Source organism: Suillus paluster, assembly GCF_016628075.1.
Source record: "Suillus paluster strain FC165 chromosome Unknown EDB91scaffold_66, whole genome shotgun sequence".
NCBI lineage: Eukaryota > Fungi > Basidiomycota > Agaricomycetes > Boletales > Suillaceae > Suillus > Suillus paluster.
Genome location: NW_024537626.1, coordinates 99,816 through 127,086, shown reverse-complemented (window position 1 = coordinate 127,086; position 27,271 = coordinate 99,816). Strand labels below are relative to the sequence as shown.

At 48.1% G+C, this 27,271-nt stretch overlaps 8 protein-coding genes across 8 annotated transcripts; 5 read left to right on the top strand and 3 right to left on the bottom strand.

Annotated features, from left to right (window-relative positions):
- Positions 1 to 5,256: 5,256 nt before the first annotated feature.
- Positions 5,257 to 5,981, top strand: EDB91DRAFT_1252339 (uncharacterized protein; the record flags this gene model as incomplete). Its single annotated transcript, XM_041323502.1, has 3 exons — positions 5,257 to 5,325; positions 5,382 to 5,640; positions 5,692 to 5,981. 3 exons carry the CDS (start codon positions 5,257 to 5,259, stop codon positions 5,979 to 5,981), a joined length of 618 nt encoding a protein of 205 aa, XP_041173339.1.
- A 1,727-nt stretch (positions 5,982 to 7,708) lies between these two features.
- EDB91DRAFT_1058956 (uncharacterized protein) lies at positions 7,709 to 8,538 on the top strand (the record flags this gene model as incomplete). The annotated part of the gene is made up of 3 exons (XM_041314201.1): positions 7,709 to 8,118; positions 8,215 to 8,374; positions 8,428 to 8,538. 3 exons carry the CDS (start codon positions 7,709 to 7,711, stop codon positions 8,536 to 8,538), a joined length of 681 nt encoding a protein of 226 aa, XP_041173338.1.
- Positions 8,539 to 9,015: 477 nt separating this feature from the next.
- EDB91DRAFT_1252337 (uncharacterized protein) lies at positions 9,016 to 9,708 on the bottom strand (the record flags this gene model as incomplete). The annotated part of the gene is made up of 1 exon (XM_041323501.1): positions 9,016 to 9,708. One exon carries the CDS (start codon positions 9,706 to 9,708, stop codon positions 9,016 to 9,018), a length of 693 nt encoding a protein of 230 aa, XP_041173337.1.
- A 1,533-nt stretch (positions 9,709 to 11,241) lies between these two features.
- Positions 11,242 to 13,274, bottom strand: EDB91DRAFT_1252336 (uncharacterized protein; the record flags this gene model as incomplete). Its single annotated transcript, XM_041323500.1, has 5 exons — positions 11,242 to 11,412; positions 11,461 to 11,619; positions 11,677 to 11,778; positions 11,827 to 12,383; positions 13,091 to 13,274. 5 exons carry the CDS (start codon positions 13,272 to 13,274, stop codon positions 11,242 to 11,244), a joined length of 1,173 nt encoding a protein of 390 aa, XP_041173336.1.
- A 540-nt stretch (positions 13,275 to 13,814) lies between these two features.
- Positions 13,815 to 14,882, top strand: EDB91DRAFT_1252335 (uncharacterized protein; the record flags this gene model as incomplete). Its single annotated transcript, XM_041323499.1, has 5 exons — positions 13,815 to 13,997; positions 14,051 to 14,202; positions 14,291 to 14,360; positions 14,406 to 14,559; positions 14,617 to 14,882. The coding sequence occupies 5 exons, from the start codon at positions 13,815 to 13,817 to the stop codon at positions 14,880 to 14,882; spliced, it is 825 nt and encodes a 274-aa protein (XP_041173335.1).
- Positions 14,883 to 21,810: 6,928 nt separating this feature from the next.
- On the top strand, positions 21,811 to 23,071 carry EDB91DRAFT_1338665 (uncharacterized protein; the record flags this gene model as incomplete). Its single annotated transcript, XM_041325630.1, has 3 exons — positions 21,811 to 21,918; positions 22,051 to 22,156; positions 22,418 to 23,071. 3 exons carry the CDS (start codon positions 21,811 to 21,813, stop codon positions 22,774 to 22,776), a joined length of 573 nt encoding a protein of 190 aa, XP_041173334.1. The 3' UTR covers positions 22,777 to 23,071.
- A 338-nt stretch (positions 23,072 to 23,409) lies between these two features.
- Positions 23,410 to 24,608, top strand: EDB91DRAFT_734331 (uncharacterized protein). Its single transcript, XM_041328230.1, has 2 exons — positions 23,410 to 23,528; positions 23,577 to 24,608. The coding sequence occupies exon 2, from the start codon at positions 23,586 to 23,588 to the stop codon at positions 24,537 to 24,539; it is 954 nt and encodes a 317-aa protein (XP_041173333.1). The 5' UTR covers positions 23,410 to 23,528; positions 23,577 to 23,585; the 3' UTR covers positions 24,540 to 24,608.
- Positions 24,609 to 24,956: 348 nt separating this feature from the next.
- On the bottom strand, positions 24,957 to 27,068 carry EDB91DRAFT_1155391 (PAP2 superfamily-domain-containing protein). Its single transcript, XM_041319597.1, has 7 exons — positions 26,688 to 27,068; positions 26,510 to 26,634; positions 26,365 to 26,462; positions 25,998 to 26,312; positions 25,692 to 25,949; positions 25,244 to 25,636; positions 24,957 to 25,189 (listed from the first exon to the last, which is right to left on the bottom strand). Exons 1-7 carry the CDS (start codon positions 26,943 to 26,945, stop codon positions 25,089 to 25,091), a joined length of 1,548 nt encoding a protein of 515 aa, XP_041173332.1. The 5' UTR covers positions 26,946 to 27,068; the 3' UTR covers positions 24,957 to 25,088.
- Positions 27,069 to 27,271: the final 203 nt, after the last annotated feature.

Here is a 27,271-nt window from a genome sequence, read left to right as displayed (position 1 = left end):
AAAATGGTATCTTGACCATGAAATGTGTAAAATGTGGCACAATGTCGGTGGTGTCTGTGCCCTGGGTGCCTGGCATATCCCCCTGCCGGTCTACATGATCCTGGGCTAAGGATCCTCTCGCCGGAGCTAATGGGCCGCATTCCAAATGCCCATTTATCGCCAACCCCATTTCCCAGTGTACTGCCGCCGATACTTATCGACCCAGCCGATGCAAATAGACCATTGTAGACCATTGCCGGCAATCATTCCCAATATCTATATGTGCATCCCATTTCCCAGAATATAATCACTGACCTTCCACCTTCATCAATATTTCCCAGTGCACGAGTTAGAGGGGCAAAAAGCAAGAAAATGGTATCTTGACTATGAAATCTTTAAAATCCAATTTAATGTCAGTGGTGTCGGCGCCCCAAGTGCCTGATATTCCACCATTGGTCTACATGATCCTGGGTTAATGTTATCTCTCATATTGATCAATATTTCCCGGCGCACAAGTTAGAGGGGTAAAAAGCAAAAAAATTGTATCTTGACCATGAAATCTGTCAAATGCAGCAGAATGTCGGCAGTGTCGGCGCCCTGAGTGCCTGACATATTCCCCCGCTGGTCTACATCATGCTAGTCCAATGTTACCTCTCATATTCATGAATATTCCTCGGTGCACAAGTTAGAGGGGTAAAAAGCAAAAAAATGGTATCTTGACTATGAAATCTGTAAAGTGCGTGCCGGCAGAATGTCAGTGGTGTCGGCCCCCCGAGTTCCTGACATATTCCCCGACCGGGACACACAATCCCAAGCTAATGTTACCTCTCATATTCATCAATATTTCTCAGTGCACGAGTTACAGGGGCTCAAAGCAATACAATGGTATTTTGACCATGAAATCTTTAAAATGTGGCAGAATGTCGGCAGTGTCGGCGCCCCGAGTGCCTGGCATATTCCCCGACTGGGGCACACAATCCCAGGCTAATGTTACCTCTCATATTCATCAATATTTCCTGGTGCACGAGTTAGAGGGGTAAAAAGCAAGAAAATGGTATCTTGACCATGAAATCTTTAAAATGCGGCAGAATTTTGGCGGTGTCGGCGCCCCAAGTGCCTGATATACTCCCCCCTGTGATGACACAGCCATTGTCTCTTCATTGAAGTATACACTCTCATACTCACATCAAAGGTCATCTGTAACAACACAACCATTGTTTTTTTCATATCTGCTTTGATGCTCGCATCAAAGGTCATCTGTGACGACAGTCATTGTCATCTTTTTGTGTCCACTTTCATGCTCACACCAAAGGTTATCTGTGATGACACTTACTCCAACAAAGCCTGGAGTATTGGATACAGGCTGCTTGCTCATCCAAGCTCTTCACCACATGAAACTCCACACCTCCATCACTTTTGCTACTGTCATCCATTGAACATACCCTTTCTCACCACCCAGGGATCTTACATCAATACTATGTACTTTACCCACCCACTAGCCTCATTCTCCTCTTCCACTGCTCAGCATGAGGTTGACTATTCATTAATCTTCGCTTCCAAGTGGATATGCAGCAATGGTTGTATTATGTTTCTGATAAGGGTGCATGGTCTTATTACATCAATAGGGTCTGACACTACCCAAAAAACGCTGATTTAAAGTGTGTGTGGCTGATTAAGATGTCCCCAGCTTGCTCTTTGCTACATTTTATGAACTGCCATGCCTCAGTGTGCTCAGGGCAAAGACTTTACTCAAGATCTTCAGAATATAGATAGCAGCTCCATCACCAACTCGACAGATTCTGATAGTGACAGGTCCAATGACAATTTGGACTTACTGCATCTTTGTACTGCAATTGCAGCACCTTCTCTCAATGCATCAGCTGAAGATCTTAATAAGGCAAGTCTTTATGTTGTGGATGAACGACAGTAGCTGATTTATTGTCTTTGTCTCTAATATTAGGCACTCAAACTTGCGCAAAGGCTACTTCTAGACATGTGAGGAAAGTACCAAGAGGCTCTGAAGAAGAATGCTCTCCTGGAGGCCACACTTTCAAAAGGTCGGAAGATGAAGCTTACTAACAAGGACCTTGCACTCACTGCCAAGGAAGATACCATCAAGAACTATGGATGCAAGTTTTCCATAACACATTGCTTCTGATTTGAGACCACCATTTTCCCCTTATGTGCACCACCTCCTAGGATTGATCTCACAAGCAAAGAGTGGTGGCTCTCTTCAATGTCAATACAAGATGATGTCAAAGCCGAAATATTTCTTTTTTTCACCAGCAGACCACAACATGATGGCCCATAAGAACTTTGGTTCCCATGTGAGTATTACATCAGTGTACAAATTGACCTCCAAATCACTCCTGCTGATGTGTTTTGAGTTTGTCAAAGGCATTAATAGTGTCTGTGCCAAAATAGTTTCTGACATCAAGTCATGTGCAGCTGCCATCTTCAATCTTTATGCAAAGTTCTTCATATGAGGATATGCACAGGATTCAGAGCCTGCATGCCATTGTGGGGAATGTCCCCACTGTAGGCCCATATCCTGTATAATTCCCGAGCCTTACCAGCATCTTCCCGTGCATTCTGCTACCATTCCGCTACCCATCCACATCTTATCCGACCCGTCTGCTACACGGAACCAAGTGGAACCCAGCAGAACAATCGCGCACCATGCGCATTATATCCCTTTAGCCTTCGGAATGTCCTCCTCCGTCCCATCCCCGTCCTTCCATCCTCACTGGTGAGTACTAGCTACATTCCCTGTGTTACTGACGTGTTCCTATCTCATTTCACATGTGTTACGATACTTATACGGATCCTTCCGCTACTCAGAACTGGTTCCTTATCTCACAGCCCCGCCCGGTTGTAGCATAGCACTTTCCGGAACCCCTTCCTATATAGATAGCAATAGATGGGATCTTAGTTTTTTTTAACCTTTTGATAGACTCGACTCCACTTCCACTTACAGAGTACCTCCCAGTACTCCACTCACTGTTTAAAATATCTTCCCGAATCTATTCCTGATCTCATCGCAATGTTCCTGCCTCCATGAGTTCCACTCGAAATGCCCAACATCGGATCTGACGACTTGGAGCAAGTACCAGACACAAGCCTGGTCCGACTTTGCCCAATCATCCTCCTACAGGCTCATAGTTTCCTTTTCCCTCCGTTCATTCCATTTGTTCCCCGTTAGTTCTGTTTGTTCCGCATTAGTTCCGCTTGTTGCACATTTGTTCCGTTTGTTGCGTGCTTTGTTCCGCTTGTTGTGTACCTTCCATATCAGTGCATTCCCAGTCCTAGTAAGGACCAGAACCCTTCAGGTCGCTAGACAGAGTCTAGTCTTTGCTTTCCTCGCACTTACTTGAGGACCCACTACCCAGTAGCAATCCCCTTGGGACAAGTATTTGTCTCACACCCTTGTTAGACATCTGAATCACCCCAGAGTCTATTTTCCTCACCCACACCGTGCCTTGCTTCTCAACCCTCAAGGTGCATACATAAAGTTCGCACATGTTCTCTTCCCTTGTCCAGACCAGATATCCCAAGACAACTTTTTCAAAACATCAAAGCTTGTTTATGTATGCTCTTCTCCTTTCTAACTTGCACATTCTGAATACCTTGATAGATTCTGAAGGCATCTCTTTTCAGCTGATCATCACTGGCTGCCAATGCCCCTCCAACTGTCATATCCACAATCCAGACAAGTCTTCTCTGCCCTCAGTTAATGTCCTCCACCCTCATTCTTAATCCTCCGCCCTCTTATATGCTCCTCCACCTCTCAAAATGTATCTCCAATGTCAGGTACATTTCTCTGCCCCTGACTCAATCAAGGTACAAGGCACCTGTCAGTCCATTTCCAAGTTTCCTTTGTACAGTCTGTTTTCCATCTAGTCTCATACCTTGTATGATCCAATCCTCCATTATAATTTAGCTTGTTATATATTATGGTTCATTGTCCCTTTTATTATTACTTTGTACTCTGCTGCACTGTGCTGCATAGCCCAGATTCTCATAGTATATAAACCCTATGTATTCCGGTATTACTTCTACAATATGATTATAGACTCAAACCTATCCTAACTACTCCAACTCAACTTAAAAGTCCTACTCGCCATCTAGTCTGACCTCAAGACTTATCTTACTGACCTCTGCTTCTGTCTTCTGACAGTCCTTGCCTTACTTTCTATGTTGGACTTAGTCCCTTGTAGCCTTACCTCTGCCAGAGCATGTCGGACATAGTTCCATACTACTGAACCTCTGTTGGAGCACGTTGGAGTCGATCTTTGACAGCCCCTATCCATCCTCTGAAGTTAAGGAGACCATACTCGCCTAAGGAGCGCAGCATATGAGCTGAAGCTAAGCCTCTCTATAACCCTGTTAGATACCATGCTCAGACAGAGAAGCAGGGGAGTTGGGGCTTGGCTTCAGCTCTTGCGCTGCGCCCTTAGCTGAGTATGTGCCCCAAATTTGGAGCAGAACTGACAATGTCCGACAATAGGACGGGCAGACCACTTTGGTCCACTTTGCAGGTCAGGAGGTAGATGCTACCAGCAGTGGTCTGATGAGAAGCAGAGCAGGTGAAGCAGGGAAAGTTCATTGGGGCAGAGGGGAGTAAGGGGATTGATTGGTTGGGTTGGAGAGGTAAGAGTGAATACTTTAGAGCACTGCTCTAAGCCAGAGTGGAGGATCAGAGGTGACAACAAGGTAAACTTGTGTCCAGAGAGAGCAAAGTCCTATGGAGAATTCCCACTAGTAGAGACTGCGGGGAGACAAGTAATATTAAGACTAAGGAAGTAGCTAAGTACATGATATATTTTATATACTTCTAAGTAGGAGGCAGTGACCAGTAGTCCATGGTACGAGGCTATGTACCGAGTATACAATTTGTAAGTATTAACACAGGTGAAAACATAAGTCGGAGCGGATATCAATATGTACATAACAGATCAGTAATCGAGCGGTTATAGGAAGTACTGGTGATCTGGGAAGTAAGGTTTATGTATCAAAGGGGAAAGTATATACCTAAATGGGGAAAGAGGTTCCAGTTGAATGGAGATGATATGGAAGGTAACTGATGAGGCGGTCGAGTGGGACCACAGGAGCAGATGTGAGAGCTGACTGGATCAATTGGAGGGCAGACAGAGTGGAGGTGATGGGAAAGCGGGAGGGGTGTAGGGTTGAGTGGAGTGGATATCAATATTGTTGGAGTGGTCGGATCAGGTATATCACAAACCCCTTTCATATCTACTTGGCATGGTTCTGACACCAATGCCCAAAACCAAAGCTAAGATACGGGAATTATGTACCGTGACTCCAAGCTTCATTGTGGCAGCAGCAGTCATTATACATTCATTAAGTTTACACTACAGAACACTTACTGAGTCAGGTTGCAGGGTATTTTTGTTCTTTCAGGCAACAAAGAGCTAGTCGAGATTGGCAACAAATCCCAAATCTCATACAAGGAGTACCATAACTACTACTGTCAATCTCTGACAACTGGCGGCACCTGGGCAGACAGCATCTTTACCTTCTTCAATAATTCCCTTTTTGCTACTTCTTCCTCTGTGGCTGCTCTATGCTCAGATGTCAGGGATGTGAATGGTCCGCATGATATGTGGGAAGAGGACTTTGAGCATGCAATGGAAATAGGGGGTGATCTGCCAGAAGTTGATGCTCCCTGAGTGCCATCACCACTCACCAAAGAGGATGCCCCACTATCAACTGTCAGTGTGGCCAAAGCACCTATTCTCATACCCCAATCTATATCTACAGCTATGCAAGGTCTTGCTGTGGCAGATTCAGAGGATGGCATTGTTGAGCTACCACCTACAGCTGCACTTAACAAGGGCTCTGAATTGCAGCCACCTGTCAACAAGCCTATTAGTGCTCTCGTTCAGAAGCCCAAGCCCAAGCCAAGGCACAAAACCAAGGCTGGGGCTGGTATTACTGAGGCTTTGTTAGGTGGTGCCAACAATGATATGGCATTGGTGTGAAGGTCTGGCCAATCAAAAAAAAATAGTATATTGTCAATGGTTTACAGCAGTATTAATGATTCAGAAGAGTAAAGTACATTCCCTGGACCTGTCTCTCTTTCTTCACTTGTGTGGGAAAACAATGCACAAATGACATGATGATTTCACACCCTGGACAGTGCTGCGCTACATTGTTCAGCTCACCAATGTCTTGTAGGAATGTGTTAAGGTCATGCTCAAGGGGGAGGTTACTCAAAGGGCTTTGGCTTCAGCTCATGCACTGCGCCCCTTACCCAAGTATGTGCCCTTAATTTCCGAGGGGCAGAGGGGAAGTCCAGAGGTCAGACATCGGGGGAGTTCAGCAGAACTCTGGAAGATTATGAGAGAATGGAGTAAGGCTACTACAGACAAGTCTGGAGTAGAAACAGAACAGAGGTTAGACTACCCTAAGGTAGAGCCGGAGATTTAGTCCTAAGGTTTAACCCCTAAGACTCGGAGGTGGACAAGAGATGAGACTCAAGTCCGGAGATTGCAGGAATGAGCAGAACTAAGATGATATTTGAACTAAGGAGTTCCAGAGTATTACAGGAGTTTATATACTGTAGGTATCATGTAAGTAAATCAGTCAGCAAAGTAAGGGCTATGTACGAAGCATGTGGAAAGTCTATTAGTAAGTGTATACAGATCAAAGCAGTGAGGTCGGAAATGAAGTATGAACAGATGGATCAGTAAGCATAGTGGAAAGGATATAACCGGTAGCCGGAGCAATAGCTATTCTAAAAGGAGCTAGGGGTGAGTGCAGAGATGAAGGTGGAGCGCTGGGCAGAATAACAGAACGGAGAACTGGACTTTAATGGAGTGGATCCGGAATTCCAGATCCAGAGGTACGGGATATGACAGAATGCATCTGTATGAGCTGTTCTATTAATAATTAAAGTGAGTAACAATCAACAATGACAAACATATCTTATTAATCAATGTGGCTTAGACACTTAATAATTTAAAACTTCTCCTCCAGTCCTGTCATTCTACCTCCACTCCCATCTCCTCCAATGCTTGTCCTATCATTCTGCATCCACTCCCATCTCCTCCTCCAGCACTGGCACTGTTGTTTCGCCTTCACTTGCATCTCCAGCACTTGTCCTGTTGTTCCAAGTCCACTGACACCTCCTCAAATGCATTGCACTGTTGTTTTGCCTCTCATTAACTGTCCCTCAAGATCTCATTATTTGGTCAAGGTTAGTAAAACTGATATTATATCTTCATTGTCTCTGACTAAATCCTCCCCACTGGGATTGTTATTTTCAGAAAAATATAATTGTGAGGGAGACCATGATTCAAAATGAAATGGGAGAGATTGGAATGCAATTGGGAACAATTTATAATAATATTATTATTAAATAATCCGGTAGTTGAAAGACTCTGCATAATTTTAAGACCTTAGAAGGACACTTGCCGCTTGCAATGATATCTCAATTAGGGCATATAAGTTATTGCTCAAAATTTTGCCCTTGCATTGGAATGGTCTTGGGACCCACTTGCAAGACCCCCTATATCACGTCCAAGCGGCTTCCAAAAATTTTGGGTTCTCTTCCAAGCGAGTTATAATGCCACTGGTAAATTGAGGCCTTACAATCTGTTTACAGCTGTTACCAAGTATAATGAGATAAGTCATTTTTTCATATGTGTGGAAATTCCAAATCGGATTGGGAAATATACCTCTTCTCATCGTTACTTGCATCCTAGCCATGGGCAACTGTAAGATCAGCTCTGACCTCAAAGAATGTGCCTTAAAACTCTGGAATGTGGGCTGGGACATCAAAGATATTTGTGATGCTCTTGGAGTCTCTCGTGCTAGTGTTTACTGCTGGAAAGCAATTTTCACAGAGTACGACACTGTCAAGCATCCCCCTTCACCAATACGTGGTCAGCAACTTTGTATCCTTACCCGTGCTCTTATGACAGCATGCGAGGACTTATTTGCCGAAGAATCAGACCTCTACCTTGATGAAGTTGTAATGTGGCTCACTCTGACACATGACATTAGCATCTCTGTGTCTACACTTTGTCGCAACCTCAAGGAAGCAGGGCTGACACAGAAATTACTTCACAAGCTTGCTGTGGAGAGAGATGAGCAACACCATAATGAATGGAGGGAGTCACTGCAAACAAATTTTGCTGGTGATGGGTCAGAATTTGTGTTTGTCAATGAAGTCAGCAAGAACGAGAAGACATGGGCTCATCAGTATGGCAGGGCAATGATGGGTCAACAAGCACCCTTAACAGATGTATTTGTTCATGGGGATCATTACTCGCTTGTCGCTGCAATTACAACCAAAAGTTACGTGGCAGCCCATGTTGTCGAGGGATCTTTCAATGGTGAAACTTTTTTAGCCTTTGTTGCTGTGAAGCTGGTGCATGTTCATTAGCAAACAATTGGGCTACTATATCTCATCATGACCTCAAGCTTCCCTACATGAATCCATTCCCAGGTGAAAGGTCTGTACTCATGCTCAACAACTGCAGGATACATCACAACGAAGAGCTTCAAGAGCTTGTTTGGAATACAGGTAAGTAAATTCTTGAAACTTTATGAACTAACAGTGATCTGTACCTGATAGGCTGTCTTTTACTCTATTTATCACCATACTCGCCTGACCTGAATCCCATCGAAGAATCATTCAGTACTTGTACATGTTTCCAAGTCGCATTTAGACTTTTCTGATTGACAATCATCCAGTCAAAGCATATCTCCGACGACACGCTCATTGTCTTCATAATGATGACAATCCGATCAATGTACTTATTTAAGCATGTGCTTGCATCACACCAGATATGTGTGAAGGGTGGTTTCGTCATGCAGGCTGTATAATTGATTGAATGTGTTGATATGTATCTGCTTCATATTGAGACACTGGCCAATGGTACACTGCATATTTTACATGGTTTATTGAGCAACAAGAGTTTGAAAGTTGGAAGGCTGAATTATAGTGGCAATGTGAATGCAAGAGTGCCAAAAGAAAATCGTCAAGATGTGATGCAGAGGGAAACATCCTCACACCCATGTACCAGTGATAATGGCATCACAGAACTTGCGGTGATGGGAGAGAAAGGTGCACCAGCCAAGGACCGTGAACCCAACAGAAATCCAGTCAGCTTTGAGCTTTTTAGAATCAGAAGGAGATACAAGGAACTTGGAACAAAAACTTTCGAGCATGACAGAATGCTTGGTGGTGACACCAGGTGATGGATACTCCAAAGGGGACGGTTGAGCAGAGGGAGCTGCAGGTGGTTGTACAGGATGCAGAGGTGCAGACAAAGGATAATACTGGTATGGGTACTGATAGAACGAAGGATGATAGTATTGAGCTGGAGATCCAGGGGGTGGTAGCAGTGGTCTCTGGCTGAAGAAAGCCGGGCTGGACTGAGGATGCATGTTGTGCTCCAATGTGGAGCTCAAACCCCCATCGCCAGGGTTGGCACAAGTGAGACCACTGTTGTTGGTCCCTGAGTTGTAGTCATGGCCATTGAGATAGGCATGGTATGCTCCAAAAGCAGGCATCAGAGAATGAGGAGGTGGGCGCATGGGCTTGATAGCCTTGTCTTTCATAAAGTGGTTGAACATCAGAGGCTCGTCAATGGTAGCATGTGGGTTTTGCTCTGTTGATTGGTGCTGAGGGACATCAGTGACAAAACACACAACTGTCATATACCAGATCCGAGCACCTCCAATACCACCTGTGAACATCCCTACCACTAGTCCGACCCCCTGTTTCCCTGTCCACTCCATCCCTCCTTCTCCAACAATGCACGAAGTGCATCTCAGCAGGACTAGCCCTGCTACCCCCGCCTGACTCTATTCCACTCCTCCGATACTACCCCTATTTTCTCTGACACTATATCCCATACCTCTGGATCCAGAATTCCGGAATTCCAGATTCTCCCCTATGAAATTCCGGTTCTCTGTCCTGTTGTCCACCCGGTGCTCCTGTCATATACCTGATCCGACTGCTCTAATATCAATATCTGCTCCGCTTTCTGATCACCTCCGCTCCACCCATCCTCCGCTCCATCCAATCATTGTCCGCATCCACTCCTATGTTTCTGCTCGACCGCTCAACTGGTCCCCTTCCATAACATCTTCATTCAACTGGACCTCTTTCCCCTTTGGTACATAGACCCTTACTTCCGGATCACCAGTAATTCCTATTACTGCTCGATCACTGATCCGACACGTACATATTGATATCTGCTCCGACTTATGTCTTCACCTGTGTAAGTACTTACAAATTATATCCTTGGTACATAGCTTTACAACATAGTTATCCTGGTCACTGCCTCATACATAGAAGTATATAACATATCATGTACTTAGATATTTTCCTCAGTCTTAAATATTACTTGTCTTCTTGCAGTTACCTCTTGTGAGAATTCTCAGTAGGACCTTGCCTCCTCTGGACACAAGTCTCAACTTGTTGTCGCCTCTGACCCTCCGATCCTCCAACCCTCCACTCCGACTTAGAGCCATGCTCTAAGTGCTTCCCTTATTCCTCTGCCCCTATCAATATTCCCCTTGTCCCTTTTCCCATCCTCCACCTTCCCCACTCCTACCAAACCTTCCCCCTGCTCCTATCCACCCTCCGCATCACTCCCCACCTTCTCTGCTCTGCTCCTAGTCGGCTTGCCGCTAGTAGCTCTTACTTCCCGACCCTCAAAGCGGACCTAAGCGGTTCACTCATCCTATTGTCGGACAACATCAGACCTGCTCCAAATTCAGGGCACGTACTCGGCTAAGGGTGCAGCGCAAGAGCTTGAAGCCAAGCCCCAACCCCTCTGCCTCTTGAGCCAGCACAGTACCTAACAGCTCCACCTTCATCTCCGGACTTACACCTATCTCCTTTTAGAATACTATTGCTCCAGCTACCGGTTATGTCCTTTCCGCTTTGCTTACTGATCCGTCTGTTTGTACTTCATCTCCGACTTCACTGCTTTGATCCGTTATGCACTTACTAATAGACTTTCCACATGCTTCATACATAGCTTCTACTTTGCTGACTGATTACTTACATGATACCTACAGTATATAAACTCCTGTAATACTCTGGAACTCCTTAGTTCAAATATCATCTTAGTTCTGCTCATTCCTGCAATCTCCGGACTTGAGTCTCATCTCTTGTCCACCTCCGAGTCTTAGGGGTTAAACCTTAGGACTAATTCTCTGGCTCTACCTTAGGGTAGTCTAACCTCTGTTCTATTTCTACTCCGGACTTCCATAGTAGCCTTACTCCGTTCCCACATAGTCTTCTGGAGTTCCGCCGAACTCCACCGACTTTTGTCCTCCAGAACTCCCCCAGACTTCCATCGGACTTCCCCTCTGCCCACCAGAAATTAAGGGCATGTACTCGGGTAAGGGGTGCAGCACATGAGCTGAAGCCGGAGCCCTTTGAGTAGTCTTTCCCTTGAGCACAACCTTAACAGCAACCAATCACATATTCCATACCATTGCAGCAGCCCAAACATTGAGACGGACAGGGTTCAGGTCCCAAAATAAACCTCCCTTTGCATATATGTGCTTGTCGGGGAAAAGGGGGTGATTTCCGATGGGGTAATGATGCTGCAGTTCAGCAACTTCCCTGGCACTATCTTGTTGTAATGCATCCTACAGCAAGTTAGCATATATCCACAGTTAGCCAGCAGCTCTAGTTGTCAATCTCACAATCTGGCTCTTGTGAGAGAGCATTGTGTCACGTTCTGTTGACATGCCGGGATCTTCCTTGTATTCATATGTATGGTTGTTGCAGCTGGACACCTCAGGTGGCTGTTGATTCTGGTTAGTGATGGACCAAAGTTGATGAGAAGAACGCACCATCTCTAAATTGATTGGCTTTGGAAGGAAAAGAAAAATAGTGTGACCTTTTGTACATTCTTGGACTGCATCAAGCATGGCTTGGAAGCTGATCTCATCTGTCAGCATTTTCATTGGCAAGCTAGCAGGTGTTTCGAATTTCCAACGTAAACGGGGGAGTGTGAGATTTGTTGCAGTGGTCTTTGCAGCACTAGCGACAGACCAAATGAAAGCATCAAAGGAGGTGTCAATTGAGAAAATGAAAGGATTGCACTGTGAAGACTTCATAATTGGAGCTAATGGTTTTTTGCCACAAGCCAGTTGATGAGAAATTGTTTCGAGGTGAAGATATGCTCTAACAGTCAAGGAAGGCTGAGGTTGGTCCTTGTCACCAGATTCAAAGACTGCAAGTTTACTGCGAGATTTACGACCGGTCTTGGCTTTGTTCTTTCCCTTCAATATGCACAGGCCTCTGGAAATGTCTTCGCTGTCGTTTCCTGCATCTGTGGTGGGTGCAGCAAATTTTCGCTTCTTCAACACCTTAGCAGGTGCCACGGTGTGGGTGAGGAAAATAGACTCTGTGAGAATCAGAAGTCTAACAAGGGTGCGAGGCTTATACTTGTCCTGAGGGGATTGCTACTGGGTAGCGAGTCCTCAAATAAGTGCGAGGAAACAAAGACTAGACTCTGTCTAGCGACCCGAAGGGTTCCGGTCCTTACTAGGACTGGGAACACAAAGATGCGGAGGGTTCCCGACGAGCAGAACTCAGCGCACGACGAGCGGAACTACGGGGAACTAACGGAACTAACGCGGAGCAAACAGGACAAACGGGAAACAAACAGAACTAATGGGTAACGAATGGAGGGAAAAGAAACTACGAGCCTGCAGGAGGATGATTGGGCAAAGTCAGACCAGGCTTGTGTCTGGTACTTGCTCCAAGTCGTCGGATCCGATGTCGGGCGTTTCGAGCGGAACTCACGGGGGCGGGAACGATGCAATGTGATCAGGAATAGATTCGGGAAGATATTTTAAACAGTGAGTGGAGTACTGGGAAGTACTCTGTAAGTGGAAGTGGAGTCGAGTCTATCAGAAGGTAAAAAACTAAGATCCCATCTATTGCTACCTATATAGGAAGGGGTTCCGAAATGCGATATGCTACAACCGGGTGAGGCTGTGAGATAAGGAATCGGTCCCGAGTAGCGGAAGGATCCAGTATAAGTACCGTAACACATGGGAAATGAGATAGGAACATGTTAGTGACACGGGGAACGTAGCTAGTACTCACCAGCGAGGATGGAAGGACATGGACAAGACGTAGGAGGATGTCCCGAAGGCTGAAGGAATATAATGCGTGTGGTACGCAATTGTTCTGCTGGGTTCCGCTGGGTTCCGCTTGGTTCTGTGTAGCGGACGGGTCGGGGAAGATGCGGATGGGTAGCGGAATGCGCGGGAAAATGGTGGGAAGGCATGGGAAATATGCGGGATACGGGCCTACAGTGGGGACGTTCCCCACACCTGTGGGGGACTCAGATACTGACTGTCCCCAGTCAGCACTATAGTAATTGACGGACTTAGCAGGATTTCTTCTAAAAGAGTCACATGACGTGGCTGTAATGGACTGAGTGGACGGAACGCAGCTGAGGAAGCATGATGATGATGATGTCGCGTGAGAAGTTAATGGAACGATGGAACGAAACGTGATCGAAGAAGCTCAATGGGAATGATGTCGCGCGAGAAGTTAATGGAATGAAGGGTTGGAACGCGACCAAAGAAGTTTGATGGCAATGATGTCACGCGGGACGGAGGAATGAAGGGTCGGAACACGGCCTAAGAAGTCTGATGGTAATGCTGTCGCACGGGATGATGGAACGATGGGCCGGAACGTGACCGAAGAACTGGTTCCTCAATGTAATGGGGAATGAAGGATAAACATGGGCGCTCCTTGGATCATCCGCTTCTTTTTGTCAACTTTTCACCCCCAATCGCTCACTAAGTCCCCTCTCACAACTATGTCTTTTAGCTTTGCTGCCTTCACTCCTCCTGCACCCCTCGACTCAGGTAAGGATCGGATCCTCGTGGAATGGAAGGAACTGGAGGATAGGGTGATTGCTGAGGCAAAGTGCATTCCGGATGATAAGGAGGAGCTGCAGGAAGAATGGAGGATGTGGTGCGAACGTTGGGCCGATATTATGGTGAGTGATCCGTCTATTCCATTCGATACGGAATGTTACCCCTCCACTTCTAGAGAGCGCTATCCAACTGCACTGACCGGGGCCGCGCCCAGAATGTCATCCTTACGATGTCCGGTGAGGCAAGGGCCGCTGGGCTTGGGGCTAATGAGCAGTACGAACGATGGACTCGTGAACGCGGTGCCCTCAAAGCGCTGCGCGAAGGATCGTGAGTCCCGTGAGGTGCAGATGGGTATTGACTCCCCCCCGCGCGCCCGCACCTGATCCACCCCTGCACAACCCCCTTCAATGGACAGAACGGGCGGGTCTGCATCCCTCGCCCCCCGGATCAACTGTATGAAGATGGAGGTAGCTATCCCGTCCAAGGTACATCTATCCCGTCACCTTGTGTTCGATGCTAATTCGACTTAGTCCACTGTTGCTCAGAAGCTCGTTACTCACAATCCACCCTACATGCGTTGTGTGAAGGTAAAGAAGGAGTGTGTAGGTGAGGACAAGCGGTCCTGTAATGGGTGCAATGCGGTTCATCAGAAGTGTGAGTATGCTTCGTTCAGAAAGGCGATGGGTATGTGATATGGGTTCCGATTGTGTTCTGGATGGTGCTGACTGAGTGTACGGATAGGCCTTAAGGGCAAGGTATCGGATGCACCCACCCTCTCTGCTAGTGCTAGCGGATCCCTCCACCGGACCGTCTCATCTCCCGGGTTGGCTGTTCCGTCTGGCAGTGAGCCGGAAATCGTCGAGGCCCCTGTGAAGCGCGCCACCCGCAACACACGCAAGGCAGCGGAACCCAAGGGTAAGGGAAAGGGTAAGGCAAAGGAAGTCGTCCCTGCCACCCCTACAGTGGAGGAGTCGTCTGATGAAGTGTCGCACTATGAGAAGGGCTAAATCGCGAAGGTGCAGCATGAGTTGTGCGTCCTGAAGGGCCAGCTCATCAGCCTCTATGAGTCTGCCTACAAGATTTCGACTGAGGTGGGTCGCTTGGAGAGGCGTCTTGGGGGTCTCCTCTAGTTAGCGGATCTGCCCCCCTCCCGTATATACAATGTCTTCGAATTGTCCGTCTGTCATATCCTGTACAATGTATGCATTTTTTGGTCGTTCCGTCTGGGTTCCACATGGGTTCCGCATGGGATCCGTCCTGGTTCCGTCCGTGTCCCTATCCAGATCCTCACTGATGCTATGGGATAATGGGACTATAAGTAACGTATAAACGGGTATGAGTCGGGAAGGAGAAATATAACACTGTAAGCCTGCGGACTATGCGTCCGACTTGTCTTCATCGATCCGCTTCATTCCTCTATTCCTCGCCCACCGTCCACGGACCCGACAGGCTTTGTCTATTATTGAATGGAACACTTGGGAACTACAAACATGCATGGTGCGGCTTCATGCGGGAGAAGTAAAACGGGTCCTTTGTGGTTTATGCGCGCACATATAGTCTAATCGGATCGAATGGCAAATATATAGCGGGAATCTGTAGATATGTAATTTCTTTCTTTTTAGTATGTGGGGCGGGTAGAGACGGAACGAAACCGAATGAGAGACGGATCACTGGACGAAACCCGGGGTAAAACAGAGAGTAGTACTTCTATGATATATTTTTGTTTTGACGGTATTTTCTTTTTCTTGGATATAGGATGCGATCGGGTCGGGGGATATTTACTGGTATGAGGGTCGGGTGGTATGGGGATGATGATTGTTATGCGCTGGTGTCGGGCTCGGGTTCTTCTTCGTCTGGCTTGTCGGCATCTCCTTCAGCCAACTGGTCTAATGCATCGTCCTCTAGTCCAGTGATAGTAGTAACTGGGATGTGGATCACACTGCGGGGGTGGTACGGGAGTATGCGGAATGCTGCATAACGAAGTCGCGATATGGACCCGTCCAGTTCCGCCAACAGGTACGATCCTCCTGTCGTCCTACGAAGGACTACCATTGGTCCTAGGTACTGGGGCTTCGTCTTCTGATTCAGCTCCGACTTGATCCGTGAGTTTCGGACTAGTACCAAACTACCCGGGAGGAAGTCGTAATCCTTGATGGAGGTGCGGAACCTCGCTTCGAAGTCCTTGACGGACTGGTACCTCACTTTGAGGACTTTACCCTTAATCGTGTCAAGGTCCTCCCGACGCTTCTGGAGTTGCGTTGCACACCATGCTATAAGTTCTGTGGATGAAATTGAGTCTTTCCCGGGCGGGGATACAAGGTAAGTTGCTTCTGTGATATCAAACGGAAAGAGGGGCTCGACCCCATGTACCATGAAGTACGGGGATAGTCCGGTGGACTTCTGGATAGTTACCCGCTCCGCCCAGAATACAGAGTGCGCGGATTGGTACCAATGCAACTCATCCCCCTCGCAACTTTTCATGATGGCCTCCCAGACATCGTAGTGCCTACACTCCACGATCCTGTTCGCCTGCGAGTTATAGGGGGAGATCCGGATATGATGGATCCTGTACTGCTCACGTAACGAGTCTACTGCTGCGATGAAAGGGGTTCTGTTGTCAGTAACGATTTCTGCTAGAGGACCCCACTGGCAAAGAATGTCCTCGAAGATAAACGCGGCTAGCGTCTTTGTGGTTTCAGTGCGGAGCATCCTCCATTCCGGGTAGGAAGTCAATGCGCAACACGCTTGGACTATACGTGTATACCCGCCCACTTTGGGCATCATCATGGTATCAAGGTGGGCCTTGCGGAACAGGCCCCCGGGTATCGGAATGGAGGGGGGGATATGTAACTTGCGGGTCTGGCAGATCTGGCATTCATGACATGTCCGGAGGTACCACTTGACATTGTCGACCAGGGTAGGCCACCAAAAGCGTAGGAGAAGGTGGGTCCGGACAGTGAAGACACCCTTGTGCCCGAGGTCGTCATGCGCCTCCTTTACTATCCGGTACCTCTTCCTTTCTGGAACCACTAATTGATGCCTCCCGTGGGGTTCCCATCGCCACATTGATCCTTCGAGAACGAAGAACCGGGATGCGGACATCACAAACGACGTGTATTCCGTATCTGATAAGGCCTCAGGTCGTTCCTGGGTTTCGAGGTATAGGTGGAGGGAGTCGATTTTTGCATGCTTGGCGTCAGCTTTTGCTGATTGCGGAAAGGATGGTTCTTCTTGTTGGGGGCCGATGATATCTAGGAATACAAGTAATGGGGATGCATCGCTGCTCGTAACAGTGGAACGATTCATATATGGGGCCCAGATGGGCTCGTGGTCAGTGGGCAGGACGGATGATATTGTGGGTAGAGTCCTATCATTGAGGAACTCGACCCCGAAGGAATACGCGCGGTCTAGCCAATCCTCATGGTCATCATCCTCCACGGGATCCGCTTCAGCGGGCAGCCTCCTTGAGAGACCATCTACCCCTGCATGCTTGGCTGCGGGAACATGAACGAACTCGAAGGAAAAGAGCAGGATACCCGCGATCCATTGATTGATAGTCGCATTGGGCTGAAGATCCAGATTATTGATCATACCTTTGATGTACTTTGCATCAACCTCTACAGTGAGGTTCGTGACCCCAAAAATGAATACCCGGACCGCCCGCAACGCGCGGAACAGTCCGTACAACTCGAGCTTGGCTTGTGAGTAGCGGGACTTGACTTCTGTCAGTGTGATGGATCCGAAACGATTCGGGTATCTTTTCTTATCTGCCCCTACCTGAAGCAGGATGTACCCGATAGCAATATTGGAGGTATCGATGGCTAGGATGACTTCCCGCCCGCACTCATAGTCGATCCGACGCAGTGCGGGGGACTCTAATATCGAGTCCTTCAGGGTCTGCATGGCGAGTTGGTGTTCCGCTCCCCACTTGAATATGGCGTCCTTCTTCGTCAGGTTGATGAGCGGGCAGGCGATCTGGGAGAAGTTACGGATGAAGATCCGAAGCACCCCACAGGTTCCTAGGAATCTGCGGACCTGGGTTGTGGTCTTGCACTCTGGCCAGTCACGGATCTTCTGGACCTTGGACTCTTCTGGGATGCGACCCTCGAAGATGCACATGTGTCCCACAATTACCACGGACGGAGCTGCTATTACAAATTTTGATGCGGAAACCGTGACCCTGACGTTCTCAAGACATTGGAGGATCCAGTTGACGACCAGGCAGTGTTCTCATATGAGGCGACAGATCCCCGGGTTTCGGGGAATGGTTTCGTAGGATCCGTCATCCCGTTGGTACCGGGTCTTAACTGATTTGATGGGCACGTCGTCGATGAAGGGGGAAGTATGATCCGGGATTTCATCCTGGAGGGTGAATGCGCTATCACCTTGGTAGACTTGGACTGCGTTGGCATGTCCTTGTGGAAGGGTAGTGAGTCGATGGGGGCCGAGGGGTGTTCCGAAGGTAGTGAGATCCCAGGACTCCTCATGGAGGAGACGCTGGTCATAACCCGAGTAAAGGTCCATCATCCCATATACTGCATACCCAGCGAATGATTCTGTGAGATGCTCAACGAACGGAGGGACGGATGCATCACGGATGGTTACTGCGTTCAGGGGTTGGAGGTTGTGCACAAGCCTCAATGACTTCCCATCCTTCTTCACGACACAGAACCAGCGGGAATGGTATGCGGCTGTGGATGGCTCGTATACACCTGAATCGATTTTCTCCTTGATGATGCAGATGACTTCTGTTAGGATTGTGGGAGGAATGGGGATGTTACGTTGAACCCATGGGATATGCGGAACTGTGGGGATTTTATATGCTGGAAAATAATCTTCGTTAAGGCGCCCGCGTTCCGCGGCGCCCCAAGCAAATGCCAGTTCATGGGTGCGGACTAGCCAACGGATCAGTTTGAGTTCCTCCAGCCATAACCAATTGGCCGGATCAAGGTCTAATGCTCCCATCTGCTCTTCCATATAGCAGACCCCTGGAACAAAATCGGGGGGGAATATGGGTAATTCAGGCATGCCTGCTAACGGATCGTCTGGGAGCCAACACACGACCCTAAATTCTTTGGGCATGTGGTGGGCACTGTCCGCACTTTCTTCGCAACTGGTTTATACACCAGCACATGACGGGTGGGATCATAGGAATAAACGGAATTGAACGCATCAACGGCTGCAGGATTGAGCACGGACTGGGTCAACATGAGATACGAATACTTCTCGGAATGTGGACTCACAGATTCATAGGAATATGCACGGACGGATGAGCTCCTTGAGAGCGACAGACGGACAGAACTGACGGGACGGACAGAACGAGAATGAAATGGAGATGGGGAAAGCGGACGCGTAACTTTGACTATCGGATTTGAATCTCCCCGCAGGTCTAGCGGCTCATCAAAAATCAAAAATCCCACTCCCCTCCCTTGGGATGCTCAGTACAGTGCTGTCCGGAACCACAGCGCGCGCAGGGCTTAGACCATGCGCGGGTCGGAAGCTTGATCTCACAGCTTGTGTTAGGGTCAGTAAGTGTTACGTCCTGTTCCCCGCTGAGGAGATCCGTAGTATGGCAACTCGTCAACTTGAAGAACGGACGACCCAACAGGACCTCAAAGTTAGCCCGCTCGACGACTTGGACTTGGAAAAACATTTCCCCCGCCCCAAAATTGAAGGACAAGTTCTCGATGACACCTAGGGTAGCGTCCTTTGAAGTATTGACGGACTCCATGGTGGTCTGATGGTCGGAACGAAGGGGTACACCTAGCGCCTGCCAAACGGACCGGGGCATGACAATGACTTCCACTCCCTGGTCCAGGACACAGGTGAGGGCCCGCTTCCCATGGACGGTTCGCTTCAATGCATCGCAGGGGCTCAAAGTGCTTGCCTACTACATGTCCCCGGTCGTCGTGGGTGACGTAGTCCTCAAATCCCCTGACAAACTCCTCGTTTTCTGGGCAACTAGTGAGCCCATTTACAAGGACGGTCCCGTTCATCACCCGTCGCGTGGTAGTAAGATCCCGGAACTGTTTACAGAAGTCTGGCGCAATTGCGAACAACTCCCTGACAGGAACAGAGATGGAGGAATCGAGGACCCGACTGAGGACCGGAGCGTCCGCGCCCTTGTCTTCTAGTTCGAACGCATACCTATATTGGCTCGACGACGGAACGGAGGAAGGTGTGTTAGTACGTGTTGAATCAGTGGGAAACGAACTGGTAGATGCGGATGGTGGCTGTGCGACGCGGGGAGTATTGACTGGCTTCGGGGCGGGCATGCTAACTGGTAGTAATGCGGCAGGGGCGACTGCTGGTGCCTTCCCCTTGCTGGTCGATGCTTGGACTGCAGGAGATACGATCTCCTCTGTCACGGTAGGCTGTTTAGAGGCAGGCCCCGCGCGCGACCGCATCATGGGTACGTCGACTCTGTCAAAGCGGATGGTCTTGCCCTTCTTGTCAGACTTGGGGGCCGGCCTGGAAGACTGGGTTGCAGCCCATGCGAGGCTGAAAGCCTTAACAAAGCGGGCATCCTCATCATTGTCATCTGACTTGGGTTCCGCCCAAGTGGTCAGATACGCGGAGGGTTCTACTTCCAACATGACCTCTTCATCGGGACCAGCGCGACAAAACATTCCTGCGGTTACATTCATATGGGGGGGCGGATCGCGCTGGCTCCACGGGATACGGGGTGATGTAGCGGATGCGGGGTCCTGTACATGACCGTCAATACGTTCCTTTAGGGTTCTACCCTCGCTCAGATGCCCAGGGATCCATCCCCCATCTGGCATACAAATCTGGCCACTGATCGCGTGGCATTTACACTTACCGTCGCGGATGTATGTCTCCGCTTCCGCACATCTCCGCACAAAATGATTGGTCCCTCCGCAAAACATGCAGGGCCTAGGCCCTTGGGCTTGGCGGAATGAATACTCCTGTTTAATTACCATTCCCGGACCGGGTTGCTGATGGGTCGGCGGAGGCGGTAGTGTTGGTTGCGTTGGTTGTGTCGGGGGTGCTGGAGCGGCCGATCGCTGCGGAACAAACATGTACATCAGGTATCATATTTGTGCCCTATGTAGGGCTGATCCTTGACATAGAACATATGTATGAATGTACTACTGATTATATATGAGCAGGCTGAATTATTTATGCAAGATTAAGACACTGAAAAACATCAAAAATGTCAAAAATGCGATTTTCTATATTTTAATTCCTGTAGAAGGATCCTATGTGTGTACTGGGCCAGCTATATGATATATCTACTCCAAATATACATAGAAATAGACCCCTCACCTCAATTAAGGTCCGGTCCTACAGGAAAAAATTTCACAGGGGGTGAACCACCAGGAGAGGGGGGTACACTATGCAACAGGTGATCATCCTATGGTCCTATGCTCCTGATATATTGTTCCTACTGTTGAATAGATACTGGGAATCATTTTTCAAAGTCTGTCCACCTAGAAATCATTAAATGAGAACACATTTTATGTTTTCTTGCATATGTGCTATATCTATTGATGTAGGACGCTTCAGGGGGTGAAATAAAGATGGGAATCTACTCATATATGCTCATAGACATGTTCTGAATATAATAGAACACCTCCCCACCAAAGGGGCAAAAATGCGAAAATGTTTTATAACCTACCCTATGTCAAGAGGGCCCTAGAGGAGGAGCAGGCACACAAATAGACAAAAAAAGCGGTCTATTACATTATATCATACATATATATACTAAACTGCTACTTATATATGCACAGGGATCTATTGTGGTGTGGTGGTGAAGCTGCAATGATGTAGGGGGAGGGTGGGAATAATTGAAATTGTGGGGATGTACCATATTGGGTCATGTTTTGGGTGTTGTGGAGTAAGGTGGCTAAAAATGCGAAAATGCGGAGTGTGGGAATAGTGTGAGAAGGCCTGACATGAGGAGGTGACCAAATGCCTGGAATGACAAAAGCTGAGTTTCAAAATTGCCAAAATTGCGGCAGTGCATATTGGGTACATGGTGATATATCATTTGTAATGGCATCTAAACAATTTGCCGTGGTAAGCCGACTCCAGGGATATATCACGGATTTACTTCAATGACAGTAAATGATATATCATACTGCCAGGATATTGTGCATCTTCGGCTGCTTCTGGCAATGAACTAGGGAGTCCAGCTATAACGGAATGAAGATCGGCAAGCGATTGGGCAAGCTGTTTTTGCTGCTCGCTCAATTGAGCCATGGTAGTTGTGCTGCCCTGATAACAAAGATATGCACTGAGCAAATTGAATTGGACAGTGAGCGCTGACCACCATGATGCGTGGGAACTACTACTGCTCCAGCTGTACAGTTTTTACCTTAACCACGTCAGTCTGATTGCTGCATCAAAAGTTAAAATATTATGATTCAATACACAGGTCATATTATAATGTAATCATACAATAATATAATGTACTGGATTGTATGGTGTACGCAGAGCCCCTCCGCGAGCCTGTATTATAATCAAGATAATGATTAATAATAATATTATATTAAAATATAACCTGTAATGTGAACAGCACTACCTCTGACCTATACCCTCGGGCACCTGCAGAAGCTCATCAAGTTTGTATTCCAGCCAGCGAAGGAAAGTGAGATGGGCGGATCTTACAATTTTCGACATGCCACACGGCACGCCAGCTTGCCATTGCATGCAAGGCGCCCAGTGCCTTCATCCTCCAAGGGTAAACAGCCAGCTCTAGATTTAGATCCTGAGCCAGGACATTTGTTTGAGGTGCAACAAGACATCGAAATTTCCCGCTCTGGCAAGAAAACGAGTGGGAAGACGCTGGTAAAAGCGTCTACCATGAGCCGGCGGCCCAATATCAGGCGCTTTGCTTTCATCTCAATACAAGTGGTGGATACCGCCGAGGAATAAACTGAAGCCATACATAGCTACACACGGAGTTTTGTAGAGACCAGTACATATGTACTCACACTCACGCTGGTTGACGCTACTTCAGGTTTACTCCGGGTCGTGACAATCATGGGAATCATGTCGGCGGGCGGAAGGAACGAGGTCGAGCCGACATGCTCACCACACACTAATGGTAATATATGATAGATGGTTCCCGATCCCGCAAGACATTTGCAGTTACTACGCGAAACTATGTGACGACTTGGTGTCTTCGCAAGATCTTCTCAACTTACAACCTATCTGTACTAGAGCAGTGCCATATATCATTCAATAACTTGTAAGGCAGGAAGATGGTACCAATCAGAGTCGGCGACTTGGTGCGTAACAATTCCGTGCTCATGACCGAAGGACGGCTCAGATATTGCCTTTACCCTGAAGTGCGCCCTCCTGGCTGGAGCCTTGGAAGCCCTGACCAGGCCCAAGCCCTTAGGCCTACCGTGGGCCCTGGCTCCTGGGGCCTGAGGCCAGGCCCGGTACCTCACTAGGGCCGTCCCCCCTACTAGTGCACACGCGGTACAGTTAGTCTCCCGTAGGCCAGTGCTGTCCACATTCATAAGTACCTCAGCGTTTCACCTTTGCGTCACATTGCATCACGTCCCAGCTTCCAAGCATTAATATTTTTTCTGCGTTTTCTGCACACGCGGTTCGTCACAGAACCCAATTCCTGATAGGAATCTCATCCCATTGCGATCTGCAGCTATCTCTACACACAGGTGCGTTCCTCAGACTGTCGGCAGAGAGGTCACTAACTTTTTTTCCAGACCGTGACCATGGCCGACCCTATCACCTTCACTGAGACTATCACCGCGATCATGACCCTCATCGAGTATTCACAGACTCTCTACTCGCTCTTTGGGGGGGATGCGCAAGACACCATCACACTCGAAGACGTTGCACGCCTGATCAATTCTACCAACGTGAATTTGTTTGCGGGGAACGAGTTCGCCGGCATTAAAACCATTCGCGACAAGTTCTATGATGTATATCTGCCAACCATCACCGCACAGTCTTCCATCAAGCAGGTTGACATCATCGAGCCGGGCTTCCTGGCCGAGACATATGGCTCCATCAAAACGGAGAAGGATACGGTGTGGAAGTCCCTACAAAAGTTGGATTGGATCTTCAGTAACAATGATCTCCACGTCGACGACTACAACTTCTTTACCCGGCTCATCTGCCAGGGTTATGTGCTTCTCCTGCACATGCACTCCGTCACTCAGAACCTCCGTTCTGTCGAACTCCTCGGAGTAGTCGACCTCGACAACTACAAACTCCTGCCGGAGACACTGACCCTCCTGGACTACATCAATAAAGGCTTGGAGCAAGTTGCAAAAATGGACAATAGAGTCTGCAACTTGCGCCTTGGTCAAATCTCGGAGGTCAAAACGGACTATATTTGTATCGGCGAATCGGCATGCGTGCTGTATTCGTGGAATGACGAGTATCAGAAGCTGTCGTCCACCCTCTGGGACCAGGCGATCACCGGAGACAAGTTACCTGGTTCCTGTAGTGAACAGCCGGGCTTATGGGGCGATACCAAGAAAAATGTTATCCAGAAGAGGACGGAACGCGTTGCGTACATTAAGGAGGTATACAATGCCCTTACCGGCAACGACCTGTCTAAGTTGACGGAGAAAATGACGGGTTTGAAGCCAAAGATCGAAGGCCGGGTAACGAAGCAGGGGGGGAAGGTCGCGCCTGCTCCGGTCGTGGCGCTCCCGTAAAGAGATAAACAGTCGAACTCTAGCATCTTGGCAGTGACATCTAGATCTAGCAAGTATAGTGGCCCAGGCCGCTTGTCTTCTACTCGTACCTACATTACCTATACATTGTCTGTTTGCGTATAAGTAATTAACGGTCGTTTACTTACTGAATTTGCTAGCACTGTATTTCGATCGCAGAACCATTGTGCGTTTACGTCGGAAATCATGCGCGATGACCGTCGTGCTCGAGACAAACACAAGGCCCATCGCGACACCCGAGCCCGAGCCTTGAACGAGGAATATCTATACAAAATTAGAAAACGAGACCAAAAGGCTCGAGGGACGTCACCTGGTAATACTGAATAGATCTTGATAAAGAAAATATGAAGAGGGATTCTGCATAAGTGATCCGGCAATCAGATGGTAGCTATCATGCTGGCTGAGCGCTGTTTACCCAGTGTCGCACCTCGCACATGGCAATCAAGAAATGTCCATAAAATTAGCATGCCAAGGAATAACAACGCCCTGCAATTAATTACCACATACACTACACGTCACCAGCAAAAGTCATCACCATGGCTTGACGCCCCAGCCCAAAATGGCAAATGTGACGGGCAAGCCTTCACCTGCCAAGATTGCGATTCCAGCGTAGACCACCACCTTGGTCAATACTAAAGAAGAATTATTCTCAGAATTTCGCATCTTGTCAAAAACAGTGTACTCACCATCAGCATCGTAATGTTTGACTTCCTTGCGTTGAAATGGCCCGTTGCTGTTCTCGAGCTCGGATCCGCTGTAAGCCCCGGGGTCTCCATTGGCTAACGACGAGCCGTTGTTCGACTTTGCACCTCTTCGCTTGACCTCATTCGTTCCGCTTGTTCTTCCCAATCCCGACCTTTCCCTCATTCCGCTGACCTCAAGGACGCCAGGAAGATCGATCATACTCGGAATTGGGCGCAAACTGCTTTCAACCGGCATGTGTTGGTAGTCTGTCGCAGGGGTATAGAAGCGCCGATGAGGTAGGTCAAAGGAAGACGCAAGAAGGCGGAAAAGAGGCGGAAGAGTGAGGTGCAGCAGGGATTTTGCGAGAAGGCGCCACACGAAAATTACAAGGATCCCTGCGTAGAGAAATGTAAGTAAGAGAGCAAGATAGGAAAAGAAATGGGAACGGACCGACAGTAACTTTGGCGCAAGCCAGAGTCCACCACGAAACTGTATCTTTCCAAGTCCAAACGATTCCCTGAGGATTGGGCATCACAGAACCCAGGAAGCGTTCGTCGACGCCAGAGTATACAATGTGCCACCTACATAGCGCAATGCCGAGGATGACGGAGACGAATGCGATGGCATCTTCGAAGCAAGGACAATCGTCGACCGGTTGTGGATGGTAATGTACAAGTAGTAGACAGATGGGGATCACCGTCAGCGGAACTGACAAGAAAAATGAGTAGGAATACCAGCAACGACGAAAGGCATCACCTATCCAGCGAGCACTTGCCAGCCAATTTTCAATTGTCTCTTTCAGAATCACATAGGCTCCCGAGATTATAGCGCCAAGGAAGACACCAACCGCACAGTCGGTAAAGGAATGCATGCCCGTGTACAAGCGCCCGAAGACAATGGTTGTGGCGTATATCACGAGCATGGCACACGACGCATAGTACATCGATGATGATATCGTGGCTGATTGGATGTAAGCGTTTCTAACATAGCCGAAGATAAAAAGCGCCATGGATACGCTGTTCGTAGAATGCGTTGAGGGAAATCCATATTCAAGATGGTGCGTCCCGATCGCTAGGAGAATGCGCTCGATAAACTTTGCTATGAAGGAGTCTCGTTCACTTACTCAGTCGTGTTACGGGAGGGGCCAAAGGACGAGGTGAACAGATAAGGTCCTTCACGAATGAAGAGACGTAGACTCCGGAAGCTAAAACAATCACTAAGCTGTATTTCATTTGAGTTACAATAATTGACGGACGAGGAAATCATACCCTCGTCCGATCTCCTCATAACCGAAGAAAAACAATAACGGTAAACCAATCATGAAGAAAGTGTGGGTACCAAGGGACGAGCTATAAAGGAAGTACGCATCCAACCATGGGTGTCGTATACATTCCTACGGAGAGTCATGAAACAAACTGGCATATTGAAGAAGAAAACAAGACGAGCCTGCATCCGGGCCAAGATTCGACTCTCTTGTTTCACCGAACTGAGAATTCGGGCACGTATAGCTGCTCTCCACCATGGAAGTACCGTTTCGTACAAGTCTTGAACATAAGGCGCGTCGGTGCGTCCTTGCTTATCCAGCTGCAAAGATTCTAGTGGATCATGATGAGTGGTGATGACGGGTATCTTATTAACTGTGAGGCCGTCATGAGAAGTCTTAGCAGGGGATAGTGTATGCGAGTTCGACGCCTGAGTCAACATGGGCCAGTACTCTGCCGAGCTGAGTGTCGTGCGTACTCAAAAGACAAAGTGCAATGGAAAAGACGTGCGAATACTACCTTCCAAATCGGGTCTTCCCATCCTGTGCAAGTAGCTTTGATTCTGAACTTTTGATGAGAATGCAGTAGAGTACCGCACAGTGAATCAAACTATAATGTGTAATTAAAGGTATGTAATCATGGCGATGTCTCGACGCCGTACTTAATCCACCCCAGTGTAGCCATTGAATGTATCACCCCCTCTACACCTCTCCTATGGCAACTCCTTCCATACCGACAGAACAAGATTGGCAGAGTCCAGCCAGTTTT